At 40.9% G+C, this 14,764-nt stretch overlaps 1 protein-coding gene across 2 annotated transcripts; it reads left to right on the forward strand.

Moving 5' to 3' along the window:
- Positions 1 to 5,618: 5,618 nt before the first annotated feature.
- CIPC (CLOCK interacting pacemaker) lies at positions 5,619 to 14,764 on the forward strand. Of its 2 annotated transcripts, none has more exons than XM_041427510.1 (4): positions 5,619 to 5,678; positions 7,491 to 7,677; positions 8,567 to 8,736; positions 12,195 to 14,764. In XM_041427510.1, the coding sequence occupies exons 2-4, from the start codon at positions 7,599 to 7,601 to the stop codon at positions 13,071 to 13,073; spliced, it is 1,128 nt and encodes a 375-aa protein (XP_041283444.1). In that variant the 5' UTR covers positions 5,619 to 5,678; positions 7,491 to 7,598; the 3' UTR covers positions 13,074 to 14,764. The 2 variants fall into 2 exon arrangements, with proteins under 2 accessions (XP_041283444.1, XP_041283454.1); XM_041427520.1 differs by having other exon boundaries at positions 5,650 to 5,773.

The following is a 14,764-nucleotide window of genomic DNA, read 5'->3' on the forward strand; positions in this document are numbered from 1 at the left end:
GAAAGACAATTACTGTCAGAACATTTCATAGCAACTCTGTTATTTTCCCAAAGACATACAAACAAATGGTCCCATTTTAAAGACTGGTGAGCCCCTAGTAGCTCCTCATAAATTCAGCACAACAGAAATCAGCCTTCCAATTTATATCTCCTGTCCATTCTGCTATATCACTACAAATAAAAACTGGTTTTTAGTTTCTCCCTGACCACAGCTTGCAAACAGTAACTAGGGACCTCAGCAGGGTCCATAAATGACTCCAGAACAAAAGCACGTTTTAATTGATACTGACATCCTCCTAACAAGACTTCTTCAGAAGATCTACTACACCCACCAAGTTAAAAAAGTTGGTCTGAAGATCTGTGAAGTACTACTACCGCCTTTTTCTAGTGTCATAAAAATCTGTTCAGATTTGGCTACATTATACACAGTCCATTGTAAAAATCAGCATTTTTCTTGATCTGCTCCCATAAGCCCTCACAATTCCTGTGGCACTGGACACAAACTGTTCAGAGTTTTGCTGTGCTAGTCAGTGCACTGCAGGTTTCTAAGTTAAAGGTAAAATATATCCCGCTACTGTTCCCTATAATAGGGGAACATACTTTGCCCTGCAAACCAAGAGGCAGTTCTATATTTGTCTTTCAGATGGTTCTAGTAATTCTGAACGTTTCACAATCGTACTGTTAGGCAAAGCTTCAACCACTACTAAGAGAACCCCCCCACACCAGATTAGCTCAGGCATCTAACATAACAAGGCCACAGGGAAAGCAACTGAGTCACAGTGGCATCTGAGCTCCTCAGAAAGCCTCCGTGCAGTCTATATGCCCGGCTCATCTATCCATACTGTGAGGCACAGCACAGGGCTGGATCAATGTTACCACATCATATGATCTCCTACTGACTAGTCTGTAGGAAACGTAATCCTTCTATGTGCAACTAATATGGTCGGGCTTTAATCCTCTGCAGCACAGGTCTGTACCGAAGGTTCCACATTCAAGTCCTCTTCTGCATGAAGTCCATTTTTTATCCTTTTATATAAAGTTACCAATTCGTGCCTTTTCTTTTGCTTGCAAAAATGATGAAAATAACAGGCCAAAGTCTTTACCAAAATCATAAACTCAGCTGTGCCAAATATAGTTCCCAAAAATTAGGAAAAACTGACTTGAGATTGCCAATTCATCCTTGGTTCTGCTATGTTATACATTTATGATATCAGGATTTCTTTAATTATCTACTGACATCTTAGTGTTTTTCTGCCAAACAAGGTGTCATTCAGTTGAATGGCTAAATGGGAATGGGAATAAAACATGTAGAGAATTAGGATGTAGTTTGTAGTATCCCTATCTTGTATTAGTTGCTCTTGGTACATAAATAAAGAACCATAGACTCACAGAACATTCTGAGTTGGTAGGACACCATCAGGATCATCAAAGTCCAGCTACTGTCCCCACAGGACAGCCCTAAGAATCACACATTTACCTAAACAAATAACACTACTTTAAAGTAAGATTTGGGACTCCTTATTGTGATCCTATGTAAACTAGACGAAGGCCTTTTCACCCGGAAAAAAAAAAAAAAGTCTATAGGCGGTCCTTGATTGGACTAAATCTGTCCTTCTCGATGTCCGGTAATCCAAAGAGACTCACGGCACCCAGTGGTTGTTACAAGTAACGCAGGCATACAGAAGCCATGCAGAATGTGAAGATGCTTGTCTCAATTCTCAGGTTCACAGAATTAAGGTACAACTAGAAAAATGAAGACACTGGACAAGCTACAACCCATATTAAAGAGTCTGTAGAGATGGTCTTAGCAAACTCAACACTTACCAAAAAAACCCAAAAAACAAACCTCCCCAAACCACCACCATCTGAAATACAAACCCAAATAATTTTTGAACTCCAGGAAAACATGACATCTAGCCAGCTTTGGAGCAAATAGTAGCTCTTCCATGATAACAGTTTAAAGCCTGTAGATTCTTCCATCAGAAATAAAACAAACATTATAATGAGATCTCCCTGACAGCATTGCACTGATTAAGTAAAGGTATCCTTCTACACCTTGTAGCTTTTCACACAATGTATTGAAGAGTAGACGAGAGGATGACAGTGCTGGGGAGGTGAGGGAACACAAAAGGGCTTGCTGCTCTCCAGAGCACTCTGGACTCTGCAATGCTCTGATGCTGCAAGGGTTAAAAGCAGCCACTGGGGCTGCTCTTTTGCACCACTTCCCCAAATCCTGCTGGCCCAAAGGTCTAGAAGTTGCAAAGCGAATATTAAATCCACCTTTGTTCTCCTCCAACATAAAAAAGTATAGAAGAGAGTAAGAGCATCAAAAGTGCTTTATTCTTGATATGCCATCTCTGTTAATCATTTGTTATTTTTAAATTATCTTCATTCTGCCTTGTTTTAAATTGGATACATTTATGGTAAAGATGAAGTTGCAGATGGATATAACAATATGAAAGATGTGTACTTTGAAAAGAATACATACCTAAAGTTGAAATTTAGAAGAAAAGGAGCCATTACTAAAGTACTTTCTTAAGAGAAATATCTTGTTAAGTCAACATCTGGGTGAAATTCTATGATCTGTGACAGACTGCAGGTCAGAGCACATGATCACACAATGTTTCCTGCTTTGATATTTATTAAATAAGATATTAATCATTAACAAAATATATATGTGGAATGCCTTTTCAAAGAGATTTTGAGTTTTAATATTGTTACAACGTCCAAATACACACTTTATCTGCATGAATTGATTCTTTTGTTGAGACCAACGAAAACTTATGAGGCATCATTTAAACATTATTCTTCTGTTTATGTATTAAAATTACAGAAGTGAATAACAGAAGGAACAAAGATACCTGTATTAAAATATCATAAAAATTAGACTAGTTCAGTGAAGTGAGATGAATAAAGCTATTTATTTGCAAACTAACTTAATACAATATAGTACTTGCTAAATTGTATTTTGTCTGTGATAGCAAAACAAAGCAGTGAGTATATGAAGAAGAAAGATTGAGTACATGATGTTTTCAGACCTACCCTTTCCAGTTCAGACAGTGTAATACGAGACTACGTTCTTCTGACCTCGCTGTGCTTTACTTCCAAAGTTTGCCAAACATTTCTTTCTACCACTGTGTTAGCACAAAAGATTCTTTGTCCCACAAGCATTTATGAAGTAGATGTATCAACACCTTTATTAATTGTTCAGTAAGCACACATTATTTAACCACCTAATTAGATAAAAAGTTGCCTTTGTGACTCTTAAGCCATGAAAGATGATTTCTGCATCTTCTCCTGAAAGAAGATATTCAACACCTTTTTTTAATAAGTGTTGAAACACCTACACTGAATAAACATGCAGTCATACTTCACTCACATTCTTTTCACTCTTTTCCTGTTGTATGACCAGAATAAACAGGGAAATGAACAAAAAGTTAATTCTTATTTGTCAAAATACTCACCTTTAGGATAAACAAATCAACCACTGTATAACATAAGGAAAAAGGAAAACATCCTGTTGCCACTGACTGTAATCACTGAACTCACACAGTAAATGAGACCAAAGAATCAAATGAAATGAAAAGGGAGAGAAGGGGCAATGACAGAAATATTATTTAAACTACAAAAAGAGCGCATTTGGAGGAGGAAGAATTTAGATGATGTTCAATATAAACATAAGGTTTAAGTCAACTTAATTCAGGGACAATTCAGGTGATTTCATTTATTTAGAATAGAGGTTTACCTTGACTATTCAAGAAAACTTCTCTATTAAACAGTGCAGTGTTTCAGTTATCCTACCTGCTGCCCCTTGGAGGAAGGCCTGGTATCACATATTCCAAATCTGTTCTGGATCACCTGAACTGAGCAGCGGGCTGTCTGTCCCAAACACAGGCTACTTGTTCTCTGGTGAGCTGTTTTCACTGAGCAACCACACATACTCCATATCCTGAGACATCCGGCCCCTGGGGAGGACAGTAAGGACTTTTTCTGGGTACAAGGCAACCCAGGACCATGCCTGTACAAATAAGATGATACAACAGCATTCTTAGCATGCTTCTCCTCAGAACTCAAAACTCCTGAACAGTAAGGGATCCAAATCCAGAGTCCAGATCACACATCTCACACTGCAGCTCAGATGTAATCAGAGCCAGCTCCGGCATTTAAGTGCTCAAAAATACATCCCAAGAATAAGAGTCACTAGTGTTCTCTCACAGCATTGCAGATTGGTAGGACTGGAACCCAACAATGCCACATTTTTTTAAAATGACAGTATCATTTCATGTAACCTCAGACATTTTTGTGTTGCATTCGGCAAGTTGTTTATGAGACTATTCTGAGATTAAAGGTCCTTCTCTTTTTCATTCAAGAATTTCTTAGAACTTGTTGACCTCTTTAATCAGTATATTTCAAGTTCTTCAACAAGACCATCACAACAATGAAAGTGTTTCTTTCCGTTTCTATTTAAGGAATTAATTTTGCATTTGCTCAGGTCTTCTACACAACCTTTTCAGTTTTCTCTAATGAAATGGCTTTCATGTCCAAATGCAAAATATTCTGACAGATTTCTGGGTGCTGGTAACATTTATACAGTTCTGAGAACAAGAACAGCTACTGCAGTTTTTTCATTGAACCAGGGACTCACTTCCTCCTGTTTATTTGCCTGTGGTTTATATGCAGTTCATGTAAATCAAATCCATGTATTTTACACTTCCCAGCCATGTAAAAGTTGGTTGTTTTTTTTTTTTTGTTTTCACTCATGACAGGAAAAAGTGATTCTTCCCCTGTATTTGCACTGGTGAAACCATACCTTGAGTTCTGTGTCCAATTCTGTGTCCCTCCCTTCAGGAAAGGACACTGAGGTGCTGGAGGGAGTCCAGAGAAGGGTGATGAAGGCAGTAAAGGATCTAGAGCACAAGTTCTGTGAGGAGCAGAAGGGGGTGTTCAGCCCAGAGAAAAAGGAGACTCGGGGGTGACCTTATCACTCCCACCAGGAGGCTGAAAGGAGGCTGTAGCCATGCGAGGTTTGGCCTCCTCTCCCAGCAGCCAGAGACAGGACAAGAGGACAGCCTCAAGCTGTGCCAGAGGAGGATCAGGTTGGAGATGAGAAGGAATTTCTTCACAAAAAGGAGTATTAGACATTAGAACACGATGCCTGAGGAGGTGATGGAGTCACTGTCCCTGAAAGTGTCTAGGAAAAGACCGGATGTAGCACTCGGTCTAGTTGACATGGTGGTGTTAGGTCATAGGTTGGACTCGATGACCCGAGGTCTTTTTCAACCTAATTGATTCTGTGATTCCCTTTTTTGCCCTGTTTTCCCTCACTGAGACAAGTTTGAGACCTCTTTGATGCTTTCTTCATATTTCCTCTCTCATTCATGGACTGAGAGAGGCTGCACAAAAGCCTAACCTCCTACGTGAGGAAGAATCGTACTTTTTTGTACAGCATTCGGGAGGCCCAGAACATCGCGAGCTCCTGGCCCCGCTCACCCTGCCCGGTTCCCTCACGGGCCCGGGCACGGAGCCGCCTCACACCCCGACTCTCACCGGCCGGCTCTGCGCATGCGCGCTCAGGCCGGGGCGGCCGCGCTCCCCATCGGCGGCCGTGAGGGCGGGGCGCGGCCGGGGCAGGTGCGGCGCATGCGCAGCGCGGCTGAGCTGTGGCGGCCCCGCGCCCAGGGGAGGCGCGGCGCGGCCCGGCCCGGCGGGAGGCGGTGGTCGCGGCCGTGAGCGAGCGGTGGCGGCCCTGGGGCCCCGGGACCGCGCTGTACCTGGTGCGCCTCGCCGTGTGGCGGGGCGGTGGCTCGGGACCGGCAACGGAGTGGCTCGGCCCGCCTGCGCGAGCACTCCTCGTGCCGCAGGAGCCTGGCGTGTGGGCCCGGGAGGCGGCTGGGTGGGATCAGCGGGAGGGACGGCCCCGGACGACGGTGTGGGCGCCCGGTTGTAAAGGCGGTGCGCGGCGGGGGTCCTGTCCGCCGGGCCCGGGGGGCCGGCTCTGGCCCGGGCGTGAGCTGGTGTCTCACGCCCGTGCCTCGGGGGAGTGGCACTTCTGGTTTGTTTATTTTCGGTTGTGGTTGTGGTGTTTTGCCTTTTGCTGTGAGAGAAGATGATGTGTCGACCCTTCCCAAAGCTTCACTTGATGCAAAGCTGGCAGATGAGGTGTTCTTACTTTATTTCTAGCCCTCTTTCTGTTTCTTGTTTTGGTTTGAGATGGTTTTGATTTTTTGGGGTTTTATTTTAATTGGCATTTCTGCTTATCACTTTCTTAAAAAATACATTTCTTTTGGAAAGGGTTAAGTGATGAAAGCATGGATCAGGACTTAAACCACTTCTTCCACTGCAAGGATAGCATCTAGGTTGCGCTTGTGTAACCGTGTTTGATCCATACCTGTTAGCAGCCAGGCAGGGAGGTGTGACTGAAGATGGAAAGTAAAAATGATGCAAGTAGCTACTTGAGGAAATTTTCTTCTGCTGATCATAATTCCATCATTCTTGTAATAGTCATATTCCTATTTCAGAATTCAATACTGGTGCGAAGATTCAGTATTTTGGAGCACAGTTCTAAAAAAGTTGGTAGGACCTGAAGAAGAAACTTGCATTTTGGGGTAGATTATTTCAGAATGTCTGTTGCAGTGTCATTTGAAGCAGCCTGTACTGCATAGTGCTGCTGAAGGACTGCTGGCCTGACTACGATGCAGACTCCTGAGTTCCCATTTTTGTAATTCAAATATGAAACTTAACAATGAGACATAACTTCAGTGAGTTACTTTATGGGAAAATAATTTCTGCACTTAATTCTGTCAGTTTTCTGTTAGCCAATTTCTCAATTGCCTTCTTTAAGAGAAGTAGAAACTTAGTCTTACTGAATGCTGCCTACCTTCAGAAAGCAGCTGAAGGTTGTGAGAGGGATGTAGTGTGGGAGGCCATAATGTTATTACATTTTTCTGACTTTCATAGCTTTTAGTTTCAGCTTTTTAGTGTTTTCATTCTGGGTGTGGGCATTTGTAAAGCTCTTTCTCCCCTAGGAGTGTATTGCAGTGTGTTGCTCTTTCAGCAGCAGATTTCTTTAGCCCCCTGTGTGTTCACTGCTCACTCATTCTTTTCTCTGATGACTTACTCTACTCTTGAGAATGAAACAAAACTGTTAGCAAAACCACAGCTTTGCAGGTTCAGCTGTATTTGTTGTAAGAGCTTCACCCAGCACAACTGTCTTGTTTTGCAATTCAGCCCTTGGGACAACAAAGCTTTCGTAAGATAAATAATGCCCTGAGTAATTCCAGTTCTTGAAATAAATGTTGTTATGAATAGCCTTTAATTTTTAGTTTGTTTTACCTTTTTGGGGTGGAAAGACACGTCCAATACATTAGCTTTTGGTCTGAATTTCCTTCTTTCAGCATTTTGAGATATTTCTTAAAGTCTGCAGTTAGATCACTGTCAGTATAAAGGGAGAAACTTTGTTTAGGTCCTTTTTGTTCTTAACTGTTGTTGTAGTGCCTCAATGGAAAAGGTGCTAAAAGCTGCCCACGGCACTATGGAAACACTGAGAGGAAATAGTCATCTACTGACACCCGTGAGGAATTGTTGGGCAGAGTGACAGAGATGAAGAGCTTCAACCACCGCTTCAGCCATCGCGTCAGGATGGCGGCAGCTGAATCTGACAAAGACTCCGGATATTCAGGTTTAGAAAAACACTGTGTTACCTTTTTCGTGTGTTACCATGCTGAGGCTGTGCTTTAATTGGTGACGTTCAGCAAATCTGAGTAACCCCTTCCAGTTTGTGTCTCATTACCTTGGAGGGCCTTTCTATGCAAGATTGGTTTCACCGGTGATCATCGTACCACCAAAGTTTTTTGAAATGAAACATTACCGAATTACAAAGGTCATCCTGTGAATTTGAATGGCATGGGAATTTAGAATTAATGAAATAATCTTAGACTTTAGAGTCTAGAAGTGGAGATGTCAAACTTATTTTAATTAATTATTGGATTATGCTGCCCAGTGTCTCTTATGAGCTGACCATATTGTCAGTAGAGCCTGATAAACTAGAGGGTGGTGGTTATAACATCAGTAAAATAGTAGTCATGGTGTGCCATTTTAGTACTCAACAAAATTGTGCAAAAATGACCTTTAAACAAGAAAAAAAGCACTTCTATGAAAGATACCTGCTTTGCTGGGTTTTAGATAGAAAATTTCAAGACACAAAATGCCTGCATCGCAAAACATGGATGTGGCAATGCTGGAATCTGTAGTGCTTTGCTGTATCAGTTTTTGGACTAATGCAACCTTCATGATACTATACAGTCCCTCGGAGACTAAGTATGAGAGAAAAGAAAGTAATAGATTTTTGTGGGAGAAAATGTCTTTATAAGAACTGACCTGAAATACAAAGCCTTTTGATTAGTGGCTGTCTGACAGCTGTCAAAGCAGCTTTAATTTTGTTGATATTACAAAACTAAACTTTATTGTTCTTTGTGACTTGGTTGAAGGAGGCAGAATATTAGAACTGAAATACAGTAGTTAGCATGTTGCATGTGGAACAACTTACAGCTGAATTCTGCATCTGGCAGATGGAAGTTCAGAATGCCCAAGTGCTATGGAGCAGACGGACTCCGAGGATGTGCTGAATGCGCTGTGTTGGAATGCAGAGGATGGGCCTTGGCAATGCCCAAGGACCACAAGCAGCTCCTTTCCTGCACTGTCTCCTATGGTTGTTATGAAAAATGTGTTGGTTAAGCAGGTAGGGAAGAAATAATATCTTGAAAAATATTGCATGTTCTTAAATTTTTTAGAAAACATTTTTCCTTTCAAAAAAGATTTTGCAATGTTGTTGCAGTCCAGAAAAAAGCCTAGTAATTTAAGAAGTTCTAGTATGATTCTCTGTTCTTTTGAGAGGCAGCTGGAATCGCTAAGATGAAATGTGAAATATAGAAACTCTGCTCCATCTCCTAAACCTCTTTGTCTCAAAGGAATCCCCCTCAAAACACATCTTCAAGAATGTTATGTGAATAGCACCCAACATTAAACAGAAAAGGGTGATTTGCTTTTGAAAGCTGCTGTTCTTTTTTTAATCAAAAAAGATGGTGAAGTAGGATGATAGGTTTGTTTCCTCATTCTTAGGTTCTAGAAGTGCTTCAGTGGGAAACACCAATCCAGAACGTTATAAACGAAAAAGTTAAATCCTTGTCTGAAGTTAGCTGTGGTACTTCTACTTCAATAGTTGTTTTACTTAATTGCATGTGATGGCTTACCTTGCAACAATTACAGTCCCTATTCATGTTCTCCAGTATTCTTGTAATGTGTAGTTCCTCCAGCACATCTGTGAGACCTCCGTGTAACACTTTAACAGAAGGTATGAGAAGTCCAAAGTATGGTCGTATTATTACACCTGCTGCTCTGTACTCACTCATTTTTGGAGCAGAGTAAAAGTTCTTCAGTGGTTTTTTACTAGAATACTTCTGAGAATACAGTGGGAAGGGGGAAAAAGAATATAAATCTGGATTCTTTTTCTACTGAACCTGTTATGACAGCAAGCAAGACCTAATATTCCCTTTTAGTATTTAGCAGATTATGTAGCTGTGGGGGAGGTGATTCTCCTCTCTGAGCGTTGTGCTTTATCTTGACAAGAGACAATTTTATTTTATAGTCACATTCTAGACATGTGAACAAAATACTGTGTAAACAAATGCTGAAGTTTTTATATGTAAAGTCAGGAATAGGCAGGCTTCACCAAAGGCTGATAGCCCTTGGCCCAGAGCACAAAAATTAAGACAATTCCTGCACTGATTCCAGTGTTAAATTCCAAGATGTGTTGCAAATAAGAAGAAGCAGCAATTAATAATAAGTAGCTGATATGTAGAGAGATATAAAAAAATTCAACCACATACACACACACATACACATATATATATATACCCCTGGTAGTATAGGAGGAAGGAAATTTAGCAGCAAAGAGTTGGAGATGGATAAAATGTCCACACTTGTTTCTCTTGAGCAGTGCATCATAATGTCTAACTAGGTATGATTAAAGACAATAATATAAAATTGAAAAATGTTTACTACAGTAAAGGAAAGCAACAAGTCTAGGTCAGAATAATAATGAAATGTCTTTCTGCCTTTTTTCATTATGCCTAGTTAGCTCAGATGGTCATCTTTTTTAAAATGGCCTTTTCAACACCGTGCTCAGTTGGGCTTGCTGGACCAAAAAAAAAAATAGCTGCATTCAGTTAGTTCTGATTATTTCTTCCAGTTTCAGTTTCCATCAGCATCATCCTTCTGTCTTGGAACCAGTGTGATCCTCTACAGTGGTGGTTACCTGCTGGCCCAATTTCAGAATGTAAACAGCTAACAGTAATGCTGGTAAAAAATATCAAGTGGCAATTAATGCCAGTGCTGATTGTGGTAAGGTTTCTGTAAGTCTTGTGAAAGTCTTTAATGAGTGGGAAGGCTTTTTAGGCAAGTGATCAAAAAGTTAACTTTCATTTAAAAAATGCAACAAAACACACAATTTGTAGAGTTAGTAAAATCAAAGAGGCCTTCTCTACTCAAAACGAGATTTTGAGTAGGAGAGCTAGAGCGGAGTGCTACATGAGAAGGAAAAGAAAGAACAGAGATAGGGAGAAACCCAAGAGCAGCATAAACAGTTACCACAGCTCTTTCAGCTTCAGTGATTATGGGGCTCTGCCGTGCTAGGTGCAGTTCAGCAGGGCAGTAAATGGCTATTTCTGGCTTCAAACCTTCTTAAGGCTACATGTTCTATCCTGTGTTTGTATAGCTACAGTATTTATATGCTTCCTCACTCCTTACATCTCCAGTTACTTTTCTTTTGAATGTTCTTTCTTCTGTGTTAAGGTAGTAATATTTATTTTTACAGGTAGCTGTTCTGTACCCCTATTCCATAAGCATCTTGCCCACTGAACCAAAGCTACATTGTGTCAGAGTAGGTAATTGAATCTTATCTCCAAGTCTCAGTGTCCTAATCAGTGGGTAATACCTGCTTTTGGTAAGTTCCAAGTCCTTTACTGGGGGAATGGACTTTAGCAAAGCATGTTAGCGTTTGCCAGTTTAAAACTTATGAGACTGGTGGAAAGGATATGGATTTCAGATGACTTAATATAGACAAAAAAAATAATATATGTTTGTGGTAGCTAAAAACTGTGCCTTCAGCAGGCCTGCCAGTTGTGTTCCAAGTTGTAAAGAATTGGAAAAGCAGCTGACAATATATTAGTATAATTGTAGTGGTGATGGCTTAAATATATTAAGAAGTGAGATTTTGCATCAGAAAGAAGTAGTAGACCATTTGATGTCTTTGGAGAAAAGCAATCATGTTTTTGGCCAGAAAATCTCATGAAGATCTGTAGTAAGGTGTTGGAGGAAAAAGAGGTAATGTCTTGTAAAAATCGATGTTTTCCCCTATATTCCAGAGTATGGCTTGTGGGAGGGAATAAAGCCTTGGGCGTTGTTCTTGAAATAAAATGCTTTTAAGGTTTATCAGTGCACACTGTTTCCCCAGAGGTACAAAGTTAAACTCCTCTGGGTTTACCACAGGCTTTTCTCCTTGCATCGGTTGGTATTCACCCTTTTTTTTTTCTGTTTCATAGTTTTACATTTACTGAAACTGTGTATTGTACTTCAAATTACAAGACTTCCTGAACAGCTGTTGTGTATCTTAAATAACCACTTCAAAATCTCGCTATGAGGATAGATTTGAGAAGATATGAGTTGCTACCTTTCAACAAAGAGGGAGCCTGAATTGTTCCTAAAATGTCTGTGCAATCTTTCCTTGACTCTTAAGATGTTTCATAATAGAAAGCTTAATTGTTTTTCAGCTTTCCTGTGCACTTGTAGTTTGACCCCAAGTCTGGGTCGAACTTTTTAATGAACATTTTACAATATAAGGTTGCACTTAATCCTCACTTAGGAAAGCATATATAAATTCCGATTGAATTGTTTTTAAATATATCTGCTGTTGCATAGTAAAAGGATTATGGATTACAGCTTTATTTCCAGCGTTACGCTCCATTGTCAGAGAAAGAGAAGGATGAGTTTGATGGAAAATTCTTCATAACACATTAATTGGACAGTATATATTAAATGTAGAAAAATGGCACAGTCCACCTGTTTCATTTGAATTTGTTTTTATGGTCTTCTATGACACTCTTGTAAGTCTTGTGGTTTTTCCCTGTTTGTGCTTCTCAGGGGAGTTCATCAGAGCTCCAGTCTTGGACTGTGCAGCCATCCTTTGAAGTGATTCCAGCTCAGCCACAGCTAGTGTTTCTTCGTCCATCGATCCCACCTCCCATTAATCCTCACCCTGTTGGGAAAAAGAGAAATGACTCCACTAATTACCTGCCCATCCTGAATTCTTATCCCAAAATAGCACCACAGCCCTGCAAAAGAGATCACTCCTTTGATCTAGAAGAATGTCAGGAAACCAATTGCCATAAACGACTCTGCACAGAAGCACCCAAGATGGAGACTTCTCCTGGACTGATGAGCACAGGCTTGCCTACTAGTTCTTTTTCCCACCTACCAGTTAGCTTTAAGACCCCTCAGGATTCTAGCCAGCAAAGTTCTTCAGCTCTGGTGACAAGTGGAAAACTGTCGGCTCTTCCTGGTTTTCATCGTATTTCCAGTGATGCTCAGAAAGTGCCAGGTTTGACTCCCCTTTTGCCTTTTGGAACTCTGCAGGCAGCAAAGTGCACCCTTCATGAGAGCGAGAACGCATCACAGACTACAGCGCCTTCTGCAGTGTGGAGCCCTCCGTTGACACCAGAAGAGATTTGCACGACCCCTGAGCTGCTCTTGCAGCAGCAAAGCAAGTGCAGACGCTTTCAGAATACACTTGTTGTGCTGCGCAGGTCGGGATTGCTGGAGATCACTTTAAAAACCAAGGAGCTCATTCATCAGAACCAGGTCACGCAGGCTGAGCTGGACCAGCTGAAGCACCAAACACAGCTTTTCATAGAGGCAATAAAGAACAATGCTCCACAGTCATGGGCTGAGCTAGAAGCATCCCTAACAGGATCTGATAAAGCTGATAGCAACCTCGAAGACCCCACTTATCCCAACATGTAGTAAAAATGTGCAGAGCTGTTGGTCAAGTTATTTCTGTGCCTCCTTTTTCCTGTCTCCGACTTCTACTTGAGCGTTTTTTGATTCCAAGAATTGTAAAGTTGCATTGCCATTAACAGTTTGTCTTCAGAGCCAGCTGTGGGACTGGAATAGCATGGTGGGTTCCAGGCAGAATGGGTACTTAGTACTGCAGTGTGACCTTGAATTTCATGCTAATTCTGTGTAATTCCTTGGTCTGAAGAGGTTTGTATATGCTCTGCTAGCATGTTCCCATTCTTGAAGTGAAGACAGTCATTTGCAGTATTCTGCAAGCATCTCCTTATTCCCATCTTCAGATAGTTGGTTCTGAGAGTGCAGCAACAGAACAGGCCCCACTGTTGGGCCATCATCAGTTCCAAGTAGGTGAAAGGAGTTGGTGTGAGGTGAAACAAGTCCTTCTCCCATCTCCTTCCTTATTTTTTTATTTAGAGAAATTGAATAGAGAGGAGAATTTGAAGTTCAGAGTATGTATTTTTAGGAAGCGATTGCCCTAGAAAACAAGATGATGGGCTCAGGGTACCTAGAGATGAAAGAGAGGCAGAAAAAGTGAAGTCCAATTGTAGCTGTTTGAGACCAGGAAAAATGAGTCTACCAGTGGCCTTCTCCATTCTATTTCCACTGCTCTAATAGGGTAAAAAGGAATGAAAAACTTGCTTTGCAGGGCAGTACCCTCTGACTTAGGGAGATTTAGCTGGTGGAAATCTCTCATAGTCCATATAGTACCGCATGGACTTTTTCTCTGACAGTATGGAGGGTGGGCTGAAGTGGGTGTGCTTACAGCTAATGGGCCTTTCTGCTGGTGTAATTTGTATAAATATATTTTCAATAAATCTGTGAATAAAGTTCAGCAGCTGGTTAGAAATCTCCTACTGGGCATCAGTCCAGACTTAAATAGTATTTACTGAACTAGAAAAATCCACTCTGGAACTCATACTTAAATCTGGGGCTCCTTAGAAAGCATATCCCTGGATAATGGGAAACCTTAACATCTATACAAAAATAAGGATGTTGCAGGTCTCTGGTGATAAATATGTCATCAGGTACCATTCTGTTCAGTTTTCTTAGCTGCCTTTATTCCTGGGAGCCCTGATAAAGCTTTAAAAGAACAAGGGCTTTCCTTTCTTGGCTGCAATATAATAAAATAGGTTAGCTTGGAAATGCAGTTGGAAAATTAGTTGACTACATAAGTCCAGATTCTGCGCAGGATCTGAAAGTGGTCCAGTAGGTTTGAACAGAAGTGTTAGTCTCTGAATGGAAACTGTAAACAGTGAACTCACAGTTTCTTTTGATCCTCAAAGCAGCAAGATTTGGTGTTAAGATGTTAGCTGAAGACAGTCTTGGTCTGATCAGTCAGATGGCCTGCTGCAGCTTCAGCTATTGTTGACAACTTACAAGTGGGGTAGCTTGGTGGGTCAGACAGACTGGTTTTTGTATTAAGTTTTAATAAATGTTGGTATTTTTGATTACTTTTACTACGTCTTTTTGAAATTCTACTGTTCTAGTTGGAATGTAGGTATTTTCTGTACTTTCAAAGCCCGTTGCTAGCTCTGAATACAGTAGCCTAACACCTCTGTTATAGAACATGACCTTTTTGCTAAAACTTTACAGAAATTGACTGTGAAATATGAATGGAATAAAGTATGTCCTTGAAAAGT

This window comes from Onychostruthus taczanowskii, unplaced genomic scaffold (genome assembly GCF_017590055.1).
Source record: "Onychostruthus taczanowskii isolate IOZ18803 unplaced genomic scaffold, ASM1759005v1 scaffold1, whole genome shotgun sequence".
In the NCBI taxonomy this organism is placed as follows: domain Eukaryota; kingdom Metazoa; phylum Chordata; class Aves; order Passeriformes; family Passeridae; genus Onychostruthus; species Onychostruthus taczanowskii.